The sequence below is a fragment of the Chroicocephalus ridibundus genome, chromosome 2 (genome assembly GCF_963924245.1).
Source record: "Chroicocephalus ridibundus chromosome 2, bChrRid1.1, whole genome shotgun sequence".
NCBI classification, from domain to species: domain Eukaryota; kingdom Metazoa; phylum Chordata; class Aves; order Charadriiformes; family Laridae; genus Chroicocephalus; species Chroicocephalus ridibundus.
The window spans coordinates 53,850,669-53,868,462 of record NC_086285.1 but is presented as its reverse complement, the minus strand read 5'-3'; the positions used below and the strand labels follow the sequence as shown (position 1 = coordinate 53,868,462).

The 17,794-nt window shown below is 42.5% G+C and overlaps 1 protein-coding gene across 5 annotated transcripts in view; it reads left to right on the top strand.

The window, feature by feature from the left end:
* Positions 1 to 17,794, top strand: part of BMPER (BMP binding endothelial regulator) — a 156,164-nt gene that overhangs the window by 15,835 nt on the left and 122,535 nt on the right. For 4 of the 5 annotated variants that reach the window (XM_063325511.1, XM_063325512.1, XM_063325513.1 and 1 more), the window contains exon 3: positions 10,409 to 10,508. The exons of the other annotated variant lie outside the window; for it this stretch is intronic. In XM_063325511.1, coding sequence (XP_063181581.1) covers positions 10,409 to 10,508 — 100 coding nt within the window. The remainder of the gene's footprint in view (positions 1 to 10,408; positions 10,509 to 17,794) is intronic. 5 annotated transcript variants of the gene reach the window in all.

Sequence of the window (17,794 nt, the reverse complement as noted above, 5' to 3'; positions counted from 1 at the left end):
AAAGCTGGGGAGGGGCTGTTTGCAAGGGCATGTAGCGATAGGATGAGGGGCAATGATTTTAGACTAGAACAGGGTAGGTTTAGATTAGACATTAGGAAGAAGTTCTTTACAATGAGAGCGGTGAGACACTGGAACAGGTTGCCCAGAGAGGTGGTGGAGGCCCCATCCCTGGAGACATTCAAGGCCAGGCTTGATGAGGCTATGAGCAACCTGATCTGGTTGAAGATGTCCCTGCTTACTGCAGGGGGGTTGGACTAGATGACCTTTAAAGGTCCCTTCCAACCCAACACATTCTATGATTCTTTCTTTGCATCTGATGGAAGCTTTGCATCCATCAAGTCTGAGCGGGTATGAAGTAGAAACGCATAGAAATGAGATGTGTCAGATAAAATGTCATTGTGGCATAACTTTTTCTGACTAAATTCTTCCGTGGCCAGAGCCTTCTCTTGCTGGCACCGACCGGATGAAGCCCACTTGAGGATGACTGCTGTCACGAGCTGTCCATGAGTTAGGATTCCTGCTTGCCCCTCGGAGATGTTACTAGCACAGACCAGTTGCAGCGAAAAGGAGTAAGCCCCAGTGAGTTGAAGGCAGCGTTAAAAGACCCTGAAAGCCCTTGTCCCCTTCAAGGAGTCCTGGCTGAAATGCTCTGGCACCTTGTCTCTTCCCACACCTCTATGCAGATGGACAAGCTGGTGGCTGCCCCTTCTCTCCGCAGACCGCCGTGACTAACCTCCTCTTTTTTTTCCTGTTACCACTGTGTAGCCCAGGCAAGATCACGTAAGAAAACAAATGCGGGGTCAGCGCTCAGTTTACTTGCGAGTTCATTAAAACAGCAGTGTCTGGAGGCCTTCTTGCCTAAATAATTTCATAATAGAAAACAGACTCTTGTTGCTTTCTTTTGGGCTACTATTTTTATTTGGTTGTTGTTCCTCAAGCATTTTGGTCCTATTTCAAAACTTGCTTCAATTAAATTGAAGAGGGGTTTTTTTTGGTGCTTTCCAGTTTAAAAGCTGTGCTACTACTGTGAAACTTCTAGGAGTCCTCTGGATTATGAAGCTGGGATTGACAGGGATTTTCCTGACAAAAGTACATTAAAAAAACCCAACGTGTAGATTAAAAATTTGGAAGAAAATAAAAAACCCTCCCCCTTCTCTTCCCCAGCCGAGATCTCCTGTTGCTGCTTCTGGCATGCATCACATCTTTGAGGATACAGTATCATGAGAAAACTGTCACTTGGTGATGTATTAGGGTAATATATCATGAGAGCATCGTTTCTTTAGAGGATATGGGCAGTAAAAGACATGATTCTGGCCAGACAGAGCAGCAGGGGACCTTGCTTTTTTTTCTTCCCTTTTCTTTAATCTAGGCTTGTTTTTGTGTTGTACAGAAGTGAGTTTCTTCATGGGATATGACTTGTTGCAGAGTAAGTTAGGAGGCCCATTGGGCTTTTTAAACTCTTTAAGAAGTACATGGCCTCAAGGGCTGCTTTGTTCTAAGTTTTTAGAACAGGCTCAAGCCCAAAACCGGAGCATTTACCACTGCCTAAATCTCCAGTGTAAGGGTTGAGTAAGCAGACTTCAGACAGAGAAGGCAATAAAGATGCAATGACAGGTAACTATTGTTTGGATAACATATTTGTAGATTTAGCCCATCAGAATGGGATGAAATGATATTTGTAAAAAATTCGGTGCATCTCTTTTAAATAAATGTTAAATGAAGTTTTAATTCACATCAGTAGAAGAAAAAATACTATTGGTCAGTATTCAGTCTGTAATAAAGATAAAATCATCTCCTTCAAAAACAGGAATTCTGAACTGATGGCCTTAGATTTTGATGTACTATTTTTTATTGTTTTCCTGTTTTTGTTTTTCTCTCATTGTCAATATCTGCTGGAAAATAAGTCGAACGCAGTCTGTAGGACCAGACCAGGATGGCAGTAGTTGAGAAACAAAAGTAGAGTATTTTTGGAACACTCTTTTTGATGGGACTGAGTTAATTTTTGAGATGAGACAGAACGTGACATGGTGGCTTGATCTAAAATTTGCTGAATTCAAATGATTTAATCATTTATTTTAAACTTTTGGCACCATCTGCTTTACCCTCTGTGAAATTAGCTTGATAATTCATCAGTGCCACCTTCAACAGTTTTTTGGGGTAGAATTTACTTAGAGCGTTTTCAGAGGCTCGGGGATGATATGAGTGGAGTCCTCCTTCTCCAAGCCATCCTATGGCACTTAAGGAGGGTCAGCAGTAGAGCAGCATGCTCCAGGAGCTAATACATCCAGGGCAGCGATGCTGTTCCACATCTGCTGACTCCAGCTGTGTGCGGGTGGCCTCTGGATCGAGCTGAGGTCGTGGAAGATTTTATGGCCTTAAGCTTCCTGTCCCTTCCCTGTGAGAATGAATTCTGCCCCAGCGGCCGCAGTCAGGGTATAGCAGGCTAGGCTGGACCACGCTTTCAAGATCACTCGTTTCACTCAAAATGAGTTGGTCAGTGATCATCTGAGAAGTTCTACTGGCTGATGTGAGTGACTGGGAACATCCATCAAGGGGTAGATCGTCAGCTCATAGGGTTGGGTCAGTGATCTGTAACCTTTTCCAGCAGCCTGGGTACAGGTTTGCATCCTGAGTTTCAAATCAGCAGGTACTGCCTCTGACTACTGTTTTCTTAGGCATTGGCATCAGATTTGGGTGACTGGTAATTAATACAAATTCTTTATTGACAAGGTAGAAAAACCATTAATTTGTTTTTTGTTGTTGTTTAAAAACACATTTAAAATTCACGGGAAAAGCTGTGAATTTTACATGCATCCGTCTCATGAAATGTAAAGGTGTGGTCTCCCCCGAGAACCCCGGTGCGTACCTCTTCCCTGGAGCCTGGTTCCTGGATTACTATAGGTAGTTTTTTGGACTACAGTATGCACTTGTGAAGACCATGTCTCTTATTGGTAGAAGACCATCATGTTACTTTGCCTTTAACTTTACAGCTGAAGAACTCCAGTCCGAAGTGGCACTTGGAGATGGAGGCAGGGAGATTGAGAGCTGAACAGTCTGGATCCTGCTCTGGCTTTCTCGCTGGCTTAATCTGCAGTTATGGTCATTTTGTCTGGCTGTGTCTTTGTCGATAAGATCACTGGAGCAGGGATGTACTCCTTGCGTGTGCTTATAGGATGTCTGATGTAATGGGACCCTGATCCCAGCTGCAGCCTCAGCGGTTGCATTAACACAAACAAATGTAAGAGGAAGAAAGCGCTTTCTTTTCACCACGTAGTAGTGCAGTGGGCTGCTGTCAAGGAGTGTCGGGATTGCAGCAGGCCACCGAGGTCACTTTCCTCATGCTGGTGAACATCATTAAGCACAGTGGAAAAAAAAAATAAATCTGTTCAGTCTATAAGGGGTTTTGAGTGATGTGTCCTGAATGACTTGCACATACTCATGCCTTCCTCACAGCGGTGGGGAATACCCGTTTGCAGTGAAATTCGGTGTCGTCTTTCAGCAGGGCCTTTGTTTTAATCATCTTTGCTAGGGAGCAGGGAGAGCTTGAATTATGAAGGGGGTGGTTGATGCTGTCTGAGCGCACCACCGCAGGGAGAGCTGCAGCCTCCTCCCTGCGCGCCCTCAGAGAGGCCAGATAAACTAAGGAGATTACAGGGATGAGGGGATAAATTGTAGGCTACCGTGTGCTCTGCTCAAAAAAGGGAAAAAGAGTCTCTGTGGACTGAACTGGCATATTTTGTTCCTGACGAAATGCCGTCATTTGCATCTAATGCAATTCGTGCTGAAATCACAGTCGTGTTGTGCCATGGGCAAGGACCTAATGCTGAAAGTACTGAAGCATATGTTTGGCTTCACTCCTATGAGTTGTCCCGTTGAAATTGAAGATGTGCTTAAAATAATAGCACTTGTCTTTCTGTGGGGTGAAGCGTATGCCTTGGTCTTTGCAGGTTTATGTGGGTAAACAGAGAGAACTGTATCGTTTTGCAGAAAACAGACATTGTTTCATAGGGAAATATTTTTTCCACCTTGAATTTAAAAATACACCTAGTGTGCTAAACCATTTTTTGTTATTGTGCCCACAAAATTTGCTTTTGCAAGGAAAAAAAACCGAACAGATAATTGGTGGGGAACAAAGGAAATGAGACCTTTTTCTCATCTGCCTCTACAGTGGTTCGAAATGTCCACAAACATCTCTCCTTGGGGGGTGATGTCTCCCGCCCCCGAAGTCAAATTGTGCGGCTCTTGCTCAGGCAGAGAAACGCTTGTGGAAGACAGCGGTCCCACGGTATGAAGCAGGGATCACTTGCTTGTATCAACTTCGCCAATTAAAGGGAAGTTTGTAAATTGGACCTGAGTGGGTGAGTTCCAGGCAGGAGTGCCAAAGGAGCAAGGGTAGTATTTTCAGAAAGCGCCTCAGGATTTGTCTAGACGATGAGTTACGCACGTGTCTGAGCCTGTTCTCAAGTTCAAGTTGGCCCAAACTTGGTGTTGTTTGCACATAAGCATAGGTGCAGGCACGCACTTGGGAGCCTGGTGCTCCCAAGCTTTGCTGAGGGACAGAGCCCGTGGCCAGCGCTGGCCCAAACCTTTGCTCCTGTGGCCCATGTGGACTGAGCGTGGCTCTGCACTCGAGAGGATGCTCTGGCCACGTGCAACATCTGGCAGAGGGCCGGCAGTGTGGCTGGAGAACGTGCGTCTGAGCCTGCCCTACGCCTTGCGGTGGAGATGTTGCCTCTGTGACTTGAGTGCACTTGTTTCATTAATTTTAAACGGCTTTTTCTTCTCATAAGGTCGTACGTGCACATTTGAAAGCTGCATCCCAAATTCCCTGAGGGTAACTTTTGCCATTGTTCGAAAATTGTTATTGTTTTGGCAGATGATCCCATAGGCTTCTCCTGGCAGAAATATAAGGACACTCTGAACTACTTGGTGAGGAGTCCTATCAGAGTTACTGGTAGGACTGTGATGAATAATGGTAAAAAATGAATGTTTTCAGGACTAGCCATTAATGGTAGTTTGTATTTCTACCTAATCTGTCCCTGTTGGTTTTATTATTTTTCTCTCCACAGCCTTTCTTTGGTTAAATGAAAGTTTAAGCAACATTTTTCCTATTCAATATAAATAGTTAATAATCTCAGGATATCAGAAATGCAGTGCAAGCATCCTAAAAGTGTTTTCAATACATAAAAAGGAAAAAAAAAAAGAAAAAAACAGACTCTCACAGTGGAAATCTAGCCCACTAAGAACCTGCATCTGCAAGGTCTTCAGCAGCCAGCTGATGGCACAACAGTGGGCTCGGGGTACCGCTGGTGGAGGCACTCCCTGGTACATCTCTGAAGAAACTAAGCAGACTCCACTTTTTTGGGGTTGTTTTTTCCTCTTCCAAGCGAAATACAGGTTGAAAAGAGCCATCCTCCTGGTGGCTGCTGTGAGCCGGCAGGAGCCCAGTGGGGAACCCTGTAGAAAGTTGGCTGCGGCTTCCAAGCTGTGGTTTGGCACACGTCCTCTCCAAGACCTCTGCCAAATATTCAGATTTCTTTTTAGTGCTTTTTTTTTTTTTCTTTTTCTTTTCATGTTGGCATTTTATTTAACTGTACCACATGAGTTTAAGGCCGTTTAGTTTGATATATTTTGTCACCAGAATGGGCTATTTTGTGTGGAGTTCTTTCATGGAAGGTAAAAATACAAGGTGTATGTAGAAGGTGAACAAATTGTGTTGAGAGGAGATTGTAGTAAAGGTAACATGAAGCAGTAACACTGGTATTAGGTCTGGTTAGTGTGTCTCTCTTAAATGGGAATTTGACATTACCTTTGCATGCCAAGTTAAAGAGACCTTTGGTTCCCACTGGCAAAGTGTGGGAGAGGGGAGAAACGTGGGCACTCAACAGAACTTTTTGATCTTTCCCCAAACGCGTTAAGACATGAGCTCTCCAGCAGTCGGGCTCGGTGAGCGCGGGAGAAGAGTCTGGGGTGATCCTCCGGCACTTCCCTAAGTTTTCCTTTCCGAGGGAGTCTGGGATTCCAGCGCAAACCTTTTGCTGAGCCGAGCGCTGACTGGGGAGTTGCGTCAGCTGTGGCAGCATTGTTCTGGATCAGCCTGACCTCTTTTAAAAAAATACGTATTTTTCCAACACTAATAAAAACCTTAGCTGAGGTTCTCTCCCTTTCTGTGTGTGTGCCTGAGCACTAAATTAAAAAAAAAAATATCCCAGATGTGGATCTATAAACCATCTGTTTAAAATAACTATGGTGCAGGACTATAATTAAAAGTTATTTATTATGAATCTTGGGATCCTATTATGGATTTTGACTGACTCCCAGGTTTCTGATTTAGCAAACGGTTTATGTATTTATGAGCCATGCGTCTCTTCCGCACTTCTCGGTGCCAGAGTGCATGTCCTTTAAACAAAAGGAAAAAAAAAAATCCCCTACCCTCCCATAACTGTTGGCTTCTGAATGTTGCCGTCTAAGAAGTTTTCTCTTAAGAACAGCAAAAATCAAAGTATCTGAGAGCTTTCAACAACTCCAGAGATGCTGCTGACAACACAGATGGAGGTTTGGTAACACAGCTCTCCTGCATGCAGCTACTTAGCGACTTTTAAAATGTGTAGTTGGGACAAGTAATGAAATGTTATGATTACTGGGGGTAGGAGGGGTCATATTTGGAAGGAAAGGATTTGTTGCTAAAGTCCATTTGCTCTCACCCTCTGCTTTACCCTTGTGAAATGGGAGGGAAGGAGGCAGCAAAATCAACACAAGCAAATGGACAGTAGACATTAAGACCAGTGTTTTGGGCGACAGGGTGAAGGAGGGGAAAAAAAAAAAGCTCCTGATGACAATTGCTCTTTGTTTTATCTTTGTACTTCTACACCCAGTGGGCCTAGGAGATCTGCACTGGATAATGCCTGACTGCAATAGACTAAACAATGATTTACCAGCCCTGTTTTATCTGCTGCTGTCCTATGATTGATCAGCATGGTACATTAACCCTTTCCTCCACATCTGCTTGCCTAGTTTTCCACCAGATGCAGCACTGAGATAAAAAACCCCAGGATTTCTGGAAAGAATTTTGGGATTAAATCCTGTCCTAGAAGCAGCAAGAGGCACTTGGATGTGCTTCCCTGGAGCTACGCTCATCTCTGCGTAGTACAAGAGAGATTTTGCTGTGAAGACTAGGCCAGGGCAGTATGTTGCAATTGTGGCTCTACTGTATGTTTGTTCGCCAAAAAGCTCCCAAAGGAGGGCTGAGCGGTGCAGTACCTCACACCCTGGAAGAACAGCCCAGCCCCGATGTCAGGGAGGTAGGCACCTCGGGGTGGCATCTGAAACAGACGCTTTTGGAGCCGTCCGGGGCTCCAGCTAGGGAGGAGGAACATCAGCTTCGCAAATCACACCCTGCTAAAGTGCTTAGCCGCCCTTCTCGTGCTGGAAAAGATTGGCTCTATTTACCTGGGATACACACTCCTGTCCCTGCAGGCAGTAGGATGCAGCTCCTCCTTCAAGGGACAGAGCTGATCTTGCTCTTTAATTTAAAAAAAAAAAAAAAGAAAAAAAGGGAGAGCTAGTGAGTGTGGCACCTCCTGCCCACCTCTTAGCACCATGCTGTAACAACTCACCTTTGCGACAGTGATCCAGGTGCAGTGCCCTCCATGTCCAGAGGCAACTCAAAGATTCATCTCACGCTTTTCCCACAAGTGTCCTTGCTGGCAGGACCGGTGGCTTTTGGGACCATGAGGAACAAGCCCCTCTTCTGCTGAAGCTGGGCCACTGAGCAGCAAGTAGTTCAAGGTCGACTGGGATAAAGAAAGAAAATACAAATCTGTAGTCTACTCCGCTTAAGATGCCCTCCAAGGAGGGGAAGGCCTTTCAGTTCCCATAGCTGCCCTGCAGGCCACTAACGTGCTTTATGTAGAACAGCTGCTTAACATAAAACAGCCCTTGGTACCAGGACACGAAGCCCAAAATTTTCCCTCTCTGGAAAGCTCTCAGCTGCTAGGCTGTGAAGCTTGGCTCAGGTTTGCATTCCCTTTTCAGTGCCTTCCATCCTTACCTGTAATGCAGGTCCTGAGTTTGGGGTTGAGCCACCAGTGCTGCTGGTGATAAGGAAAGAAGAGTAAGATCCAAATTTGGCTGCCCCGCTGGGTTGGCTCCATGGTACCAAACTTCTCATTTTCAGAGAATATTTCTGATTGAAGTGATTTGGGCCAAACAGGATACTCCTAGTTAGGTAAGTAGCCAGTAGCTCCTGTGTGAAATACGTGTGTCTGGGTCATTCTTAGCAATATTTTGTATTGCCAACAAGAAGCAACCATGTCAGGATGTACCTGAGGGCAGAGGGAGGCAGACGGAGCTCAGGGGAGAGGGTGAGAAGCTGCCTGGGAAGCTGAGCTGCATGAGACGTTTGCCCCAGAAGTCTCCTGGGAATCAGGGAACCAAAGAAATACGGAGCTGCATTCTACTTCTTGTCCTTCTCCCTGCCATCTGTAATAATGTTTTCTCCCTTTGAAGAGGGAATCCAATAGGTAGATGCCTGATGGACCCCCTGATGTGGGTCCTACCCAGGTAGGTTGGCCCAGAAGGGCACCATGCATCTCGCAGAGGTCCATGATGCAGCTGGTGAAATCACGCTCTGTAAAGGAACACGCTCCAAACTGGATTTTGCCCTTACTTCAAACCTGCTTTCACCATGCAGAAGATTTTCCCACAGATAAACGGAACAGGGCCGCTAGGCTTATTAAATCTTTCCTTGAGCAAACTCTCATTAAAGAGAATTGTATCTTAGCAGAACCCTTTAAAATACAGACAGCATGTAGTTGATTTGGTGAACTTGATTCTGCTGCCCTTCGACAGGCTTTAAGGCGGCAAAGTCAGGGGGCACTATGTTCACATAAAGGGAATGGGGATTTCACCCTGTGCTCTAAAAAGTTGTTGTTGAGCCAGTGGCACTGCTGTGCCGTGGCTGCTTTGTGCCAGCCCAGAGCTACAGACCTGCCATAAATTCAGTTTAAATCGCCAGTTAAATTGCATTTATGGTGGGTCTGCAATGCTGGATTGATGCAGAGCCGCCAGCACGTAGCAGCGACCTGGCTTCTTACAGTAGTCGTTTGTGTGGCTGCAGCTGCGCTTTAGGGCCTGATTCTCATTTGCTGATTTCACACTGGCTTGGCGAGAGTGATTCCTCATTTACACTGATAAGGTTGAAGCGCCTTTATAGCTCCCATCAGATCAGGCAGTGACTTTGAAGAAAATAAACCTCTGATTTTAGACAAAGAGCTGGAGTGTAATAAAAGCTGCGTGTTATCCTTCACAGGCACCTTGAATAAGGCCACAGGGAGCACAGGACTGGAAAGCAGTTTCTTTTCCTTTAGTTTTATGATTTACATTTTTCTATCCCTTTGATATTTTTAGTCTCTAATTAAGTCATAAGATTGGATGAGGTGGGTGCTTGCATCTAGTAAATGGCCACCTGTGTCACTTAATGAACTGAGCTACTAATTATTAGGTGGAGGTCACTTCAGAGGGCTACTTTCAGTCAGGAATTTCAAGTAGCAAAATTTTACTGAAAGAAACCCCCAAAGTATTTGTTTTCTGCCCTTGTTTAAAGGCAGAGATAACGAGAAGGGCTGACACCACAGGGGCAAGCCAGGATACAAATGGAATATTTCTCCTGCCTGCTGCCACACATCCTCTATTGACATTCCTTCATGTGGTCGATGTGCTCTTTGGCCTTGGCCGTCGCTGGCTTTTTGCCATAGAGAGATGACACTATAATGTACAGTGATTCTGCCTGCTTGTGTTGTTTCATCGAGTCTCAGCATTTTGGGGAGAAAGATGAATTACAGTAGTCTTTTTTTCTAGTATAGCATATAGTAGGCTCTTTTGAAGACCCTCTGGGTAGCTAGGTAATTCTGCCAGCTAAAAATGACTTTCAGCAGTGGCAGAGAGTTTTGTTTTCTCTGAGGTTGCCACCTCTTCCTCAGCCATCTGTCCTTTTGTCACCATGAGAAATGATTCTTGAGCTGCGTGATTTCATGGGGCAGCACCTCCAGACCCCGAGGTCGTCTAACAAGCGCGTCGTGTAGCTAGTTGTTCATTTAAGTAAAGTGGATTTCTTCAGTGGGGCACATTTTCTGTACTGTGATGGGTAGTGGTTATGAATTTCTGTCTAAGTGGAGTTTAAACACCATTTACTTGAGTTCCTGGATAATTCAGAGACTGTCATCTATTGCATTCCTTCAAGGGGAGAAAGGTGTTCTGAATTACAAGGATCTCTCCTGAAGCAGGAGAGAAGATTGCTAGCCTCATTCCTTATTTTCTGAGTTGCAAGAAATGGAGCTGTGGATTTGGTTTGCTTGCAATAGCTTTTATCTCTCTTTTTTTTTTTTTTTTTTTTTTCCCCCCCTCACAGAATAAGGAAGTGACATGCAAAAGAGAGAAGTGTCCGATGCTCTCCAAGGACTGTGCTCTCGTCATTAAGCAGAGAGGAGCTTGCTGTGAGCGTTGCAAAGGTGCGGTTCCTTTCCTGTTTGACTCTTTTTAAAATGTTATCAGTTCAAATATATGTTGCCGGAGACAGGCCAAAGTTGGAAGCTTCTCAGTTGGGACTTGGCTGTCACCAGAGGCTTGAAAAAGGCAGTAACAACAATAAAATCAGTATGTTTACAAAGCTGGTGGAGATGCATAAATTCACATATTTGTCCTGTAATTATAGTTTTTGTGCAACGACAGTCCTTTAGAAATACGTCTTTATTGTTCTTCATTGATATGTTGTCAGTCTTTCGAGGGAGAACTCCTGTTCTGACTTTATCAGAAATATTTTAGGTCAAAATCAATCTGCTAGTAGTCACTGGTCAATAGGAGTTCCTTAAATTTTTGTGTGGTTGAACAGAATAGGAATAATGCTTCTGAGTAATAAAGAGCAGAGTGATTATCCATGACTATTTTTATTTCTTCCCATAGTAGAAACAAGCCAACCAAATTCTATTCATTTTACTAAATATTTCCTGATTATAATAATAATACTGTGAACATTTTTATTAAAGCCAAAATGGGCAACAATCTGAACATTTATTTATTGACCAGCACTGTATCTTACAAGCTCTTTAGAATGACATAATTATCAAATATAAAAAAAAAAAATTAGTAGAAGAACTGTGTAAGCATGCATGGTCTGTAACTACCATGCTTACCCACATGAAAAGCGTGCAAGTAGATGAAGTTGAAAAGTAGTCTTATTTTATAGCTACGCAGTAAGTATTATGCTCTAAAAAACTAATTTTGCTGAGGGACTGCTGATGCAATCAATGAGGTGGAGAATGTCAGATTCAGGCAGTTTTACTTTTCTATTTTTTCTCTATTTTAATTCCCCAGTGGTGATAGAGTGGCTTTGGGAGGGGGGAGATAGGGTAGGATAAATTCTTAGGAAGTGCAAGCTTTTATTGCCTTCCCAGAGGAAATACTAATGCAGGAAAACAGATTACACTGAAATTCAGACGGAAGAGACGTATGATGGATATTTGTTTTTCCTGGATGGTTGCAGAAGTGTGTTAGCTGCTGTGCTCACGATTTGCTTCTGTGGCGCAACTTTGGAATAGGTTTGGCAAGCCCCAATTTGAGGATTTGTCTAGAAGTCTGACACTTAAAGAAAAGGAAATTGACTGGGAAAAAAAAAAAAATTAAAGCATTACTGAAAGACTAAGCATTTGTAGTTACAAGTTTTACATAAATTAAATGTAATTTATTTCTTTTGCCAAATTGTGTTTAGTGTCAGCTTTACAGCAAAAGATTCCTAAACGTTGGTTTAATTAGGCTGGAGATTGATTCTCCATTTCGATAAAGAAATGCATCGTTGCATGAAAATTTTACATACATACATATGCATATGTGCATGTATGCATACAAAATAATTCTACATTAAAGAATATTAATGTTTCAAAGTTGAGGATACAGATATTAGCGTGTGGGGGCTATTATCATTAGATGGAAATTTTAATTCAGATTCCTTGTAAGATACTCTGTTTATCCTGAATTGGGGTGAGTTCCGGTGGAACATTATTAATAAGCTTGAGCCTGGCATCTGCAGATTGGTATGTCTGACATCTCTAACATGAAAATTAATAGGAACTCTTTAGAAATAGAATTAGGAAGCACCTGGATAATTGCAATATAAGGGAGAAAAGTTATGTCTTATAAAAATGCTAGTAATTTGTATTTATCGTAAGTATATGGACAGAGAGATTCAACTGATGTTGTCTTCCTGGATTTCTGATAGGCATCCAACAAGATCCCTCACCAAAAGCTATTAAAGAAACTAAGCAGTTTGTAGAGAAACTTTTCTCATCAATGAATAACTAACAGGTGGTGACGATGAATGGTTATTTTTGTAATGGAAAAAATGTTTCTAGCGGATCCTTGCAAAGATATCAACTTGTCAATGTTCTTAAAAATGATCTAGAAAAGGGGCAAAGAGGGACATGAAGTTTTCTGCTATTCTTCTAATAAAGACCTGGCCTTTATAAAGGAGGAGGGCTACCTGCAAGGAGTTGCAGAAGGTTCTTGGGACACTGAACAACTGATGACAAAATGGCAAAGGACGTTAACGGGGATGAGAATAAATTGGTGCACACAGGACAAAACAGTCCTAACTGTACAAATATAATTCTGGGCTCTGAGTTGACAGTAACCTATCAACAACTGTTTCTCAGTGTTAAAAAATACACTTCCTTAGCAGGATCAGCTCAACCCTCAGTAGCTTTCCAAAGGGAAGACATAATTTTGGCTAGAAGGATGTTTCGTCTGATCCACGATGGCAGTTCCTATGTGCTTAAGATGCAAGAACCGCTTTAAATGTCAGATTTTTTTAAAAAAAGGCTCTTGACGGCTTAATTTTCAAAGTAAATGTGAAGTTTCTGAATTAAGTTTTTCTGCTTTTTCTGAAAGGTAGAGCTAAATACACACCTGTATAACTACAGCAATCCCAACAGCACAGATTGTCACCAGGTTGTTCAGGTGCCATGGGAAGAGGATGATGGAGCCCCTTCTATCCTCGGGGAGGCTGCTTACTCTCCTGCAACTCTGAAGGCTGCTGAAGCTCCTTCTCCGTTCTGTGCAAAACCAAATGAGTGTCCCAGGGCAGGGGTGGGGTTAGTATTTGGGGAATCAAGGGTGCAAACACCAGCCTGGGTGCGTAGCACTTCGGCTACCCCTCTTTGGTGTCCCACCAGCTCCCCGGCTCTCCCCAGTGTGGAGCTCAGCTGCAGCCGGGACTTGGCCCTGCAGCGCTTGTTCTCAGTTACTATTTTGTCAAGCTGCCAGAGTGCCCATAGGGAATGCAAGCAGGAAAAGGGAAACAGGGATTTTTTAATTTTTTTTTTTTTTTTTTTTGCTGGTTGCATTTAATCTAAACCTGAACAAAATGTTACGAAGAAAAGACATCAGAACCTGATGGCTTGCTTTCTTGGATTCATTCCCGAAGGCTAGAAAAGCTTAATCAGGCGTTACAGGCTCTTGCCAGCTCCCTTTGATAGCTTTGTGTCTTCCCACCTTGTGAAGGAAGGAAGGAAGGAATGAATGAATGAACGGCTGCTGTCATTTGAGCACAACGTCGGGGGGATAACATCAAGACCAAAGGGTATGTTTCAAGAATTGGCTTGTGTAGGAAGCAAACCACCACTCGTGAGTCATTTGTGACATTGCTGCCAGGATATTTTATTCTATAATGAGGAGTGCGTGAGGACTGGGTCTGTAGGCCCAGCATCTCTGATAGCAAAGAAGTAGTCTGAAGCAAAGAAATACTATATGCCTGCAAAGGTGCATCCAGCTGAACTCCCGTGTTTAGAGATTTGCATACAGGAAAAACTGGAGTGGTTGGTAGAAGTTTTTTTCCTGCAAGTGGTTGGGTGCTGAACATAACTCCCTTGCTTCCGTTTGGGTATTTGTATGCTCCTTAGAAAATTTCTAGCGCTTTTCCCCCCCCCCCTTTTTTTTTTTTTTTTCTTAATAAACAAAAAATTAAGAAAGAGCAGTGAGTATAGCTTTTGCAATCAGAGAATTCATTGTGGTGGAAACAACGCATTACCCCTAACATATTAAGAGATTTAGCTGTATTTAAGATTTTAATCCTCCAGACAAGCAATGCGTTTTAACACTGTTCTTCACTTTAGGCTTGTAGGACCTCGGATAGGAAAGTCAGTGTGCCAAGGCTCTGTGTGTTTGTGCAAAGCCTAGAACAGGGAAATGGAGGCCCGTGATTATGGCTCCCTGCTGCAAGAAGAATGCAAACAACTAATTATAACAGTGAAAGCTTTCAGTGAGATTATTCTTCTGACAGATACTTACTGTAGTTTATAAAACATACTGTATACCTCTACCATACTATTAATTTTGAAAATATTAAAAAAATTAAGCCCTCTTATTACTTTAGCATAGGATAAATAGGGCACTTTTCATCTCTCTTTTTATTTAATATATTTAATGAAAACATATGAGATCATTGAGATTATAGAAATAGATTTGGCAGCATTTTCTTATTTAGTTGGATGGAGACTTGTCACTTGGATATAGAGCTCTCTACACCTCTAATAATAAGTTGTTTGCTCTCTGAAGAAGTGGTATTACCAGCCCAGGGCTGCATAAAGTTTGCATTTCTAAAGTTGTGTACCATATTCTACTCTTTTATCCTAAGAATTTGAATCTTCCATGGATGTGCAAAGACAAAATTGGTGGGTATTTGTTACAACAGATACGATTTGTTGTTCTGAAGGTTCTTTTACTTCCCATGTGCAATTTTGCTTTTTCTGCCCTTGTTAACCTTTGAGAGTTGCTGTGGGTTTTTTTTTTTGTTGTAGTTTTTTTTGTTTTGTTTTGGTTTGTTGGGTTTTTTTTTAGTAAATTAATTAATGATCCTCAAGGCTCACATGCTGTACTCCATTGATCTGGAGTCTACCAGGGAATGGAATCACAGCCCAGGCAACAGCAGCACTACTTCCCCTGAATATTGAATATCCAAAGCTATCATAGTTAATTGTGCATTTCTTGGAAAGGATATAAAATATTATGGTTGAGGATTGCAGCCAATTTAAACTATTAGAGCTGGCTTGCGAAGGAAGTTAGAGGGAGGTTATGAGTTTATCAGTGTTCTGGCTACTCTACTAAGGCCCTGCAGGAGTCATACATACATTTGGCACTTTGTTTGCCTGCGGACAACCCTAGTATGAGATACCTGATACCAGTTTGGTGCCCTGAGGTAAGTGGGGGGTGGGTGGGTGTGGGGGGCCCTGATGGGGCACTATAACTTGCAGCCCATCCTCTAATGTCTTAAGGGAAGCTTTCAGAGACAAGGGTGCAATCTAATACATGGATGGAGGCCTAATGGGCTAGGAAGATAATAATATATTTTCCTACTAAATCTTTTTCACCCTTGTCTGAATAATCTAGTCCTCATATTTGAGAGAGACTGGTTATGGAAAGAGATGGTTTGGGGACATAATCAGGTCTAACTTTTCTCTCAGCCTTTTTTCACTGTCTCAGTCTCTTGGTAACATGCTCCAGCTCTCTTTCTTGAGGCTGGAGGTACAGGTTCGTCTCAATGTTCATTCAGTTTCTAGCTTTGCATTTCAAGTAAAGAATGAGATTTTGAAGCAGTGACAGATAGCTACTACAGATAGTATTATCCAGTATCACCATGTGTCAGCTTTGGTTACTTCTGGTTATGCCTAAGAAGAGGTCTCTATCTCTCCATCACTTCTTTTGAGTTAACTCTTTTTATAAAGGTCTCGGAACATACATTTCATATCCCTTGAGTATCTGGTGTATGTTACAGCATTCAGTAGTGCTTCAAATTTCAGATTTTCTTGATACCTTGATTGGTATAATTCTTCATTTACCTAAGAAACTTTTATAAACTGGCTTGTCATAGATACTTTTGCTGTCAAACACCAGTTAGGTAGACTTTTACAATCAGAGAGAAGTTGTTCAGGACTCTTGTGTTAGAAAACAGCACGAGACCTCTGGCGATGTGTGGATGCTCTTGTACCTTGTGTGTGGACATTGTGTCCAGCACAGCAAAGTTAAAGGAAACTGAAGATCAGGATGGAGGCTTTACTCAACATTCATGTGTAACATTTGTCTGGAACAACACGGTAAACATTTTAACATGCTTAAGACTGGAGTAAGAATTTTTTATACTGTTTGATTTTGAAGCTGTAAGTTGTACTGATCATGGATTATTTTGCTGATGTGAGGAAATTGGGTATAAATGGCAAATAACTGTATCACCAAGCAACATCATTCATGACACTCGTCACAGCCATGAGAGGTCACAGTTCTCCAGTTCTCTCTCTTGGCAAGCGCATCAAGTATCAGCTCAGAAATCAATGACAGCTCTAACTACATGGCATTTTGGATCACGAGGTTCTTATGGACCCTGCCGAGTGACTTCCCCCTGCTCCCCTCAAATATATTGGTGAAACACAAGACAAGGTGAAATTCAGTTCCCGTGGGGTGCAGGGGCAAAACCAAAGCACCTGGAGGGGCTGATGTCTTTGTTTCTGCTGCTATTTGCTCAGCGGACGTGAGCTGCATTGCATCATGTGCCTGTGAACTGTGCAGTCCCGGCACAGCTCACCCCCATGGCCACTTCATTCTGCTGTGTTGTACGCCCTTTATATGGCCCCTGCGCCTCGCATCCCTTGGGTATTGTAATTGCGATGGCTCAGCTGCAAATAGGTTTGATTGTACTCAATTACAGAGGAAAGAGTTGGATTTTCACTGTTTAGAGTTAGACTTAATAAGCATGGGAGATTCTGTATATATTTTCATGCTTCTGTGTTAACAAATGAAGACCAGGGTTACCCAATAGGAAGTTTAGTTTTCTAGTAGCTGTCAATGGCTTTATCATCATTAAAACATGTGAATATGTTGATGTGTGTGACATATGTGAAAATAGATGTATGTGTGATTCACGGTTCTCTTATTTTGGCCAACAGATTTCATGCCACGGAAATACTGCAGAATGTGCGAGTTACTGGTTTTGGGGTTTTTTTGGTTGGGGTTTGGTTTTTTTCTTTTTTTTTTTTTTTTTTTTTGGCTAGAACTGGTATTTAGTGTTAGCATGCCTGGATACTTCCCTGAGGATTAATTTATCAAACACTAAATAAAACATGTCTTCTGACTGTTTTCTTTTTCCTAATGTTTATTTTCCATGCAATAGAGAGGTTACTTTTTTAAATAGAAAGTGGAAGGAAAGCAAGTAAAAGACTTAATAGGAGAAGAAAGATGCTGAAGAAATGAGGGATGGGGTGTTAGTCTATTGTGCACCGATCTATCACTTCCTCTTGGGAGAATACGGAAATGACTTGTCTATAAAATTCTCATTAGCCTAAAATAAGCAAAAATCTCTTCTGGAATCTTATTAGGCAATGTCAAATTGAGTAATAAAGGCTTGTTTTTAATGAACTCCTGAGGACACTGGTTGAGCTTTAGCACTACTAAACTGTCTCTTACAGTCAATTTCTCTGTTTTATGATACTACTCTGTGCTGGGGTGTCTTGGGAGGCAAAAAAAGGGTCATTTAACAATGTTACTGGATTTGCAGAGACAGATGGCTTCCTGATGGTCAAGTTGTCCACATGCCAATAACAAAATCTGCTATAATTTTCCTCTTTTGTTATTCCAGTCCAATTCTGTGTGAGGATGCTTGTTTTGGAATTAAATTGCTCTCTTGCAAATTAAATCAGCTAAAGGTTAGTTTATTATGTTTACAACTAAGGTGCTCAAGTAAGGCATGCACAAGATC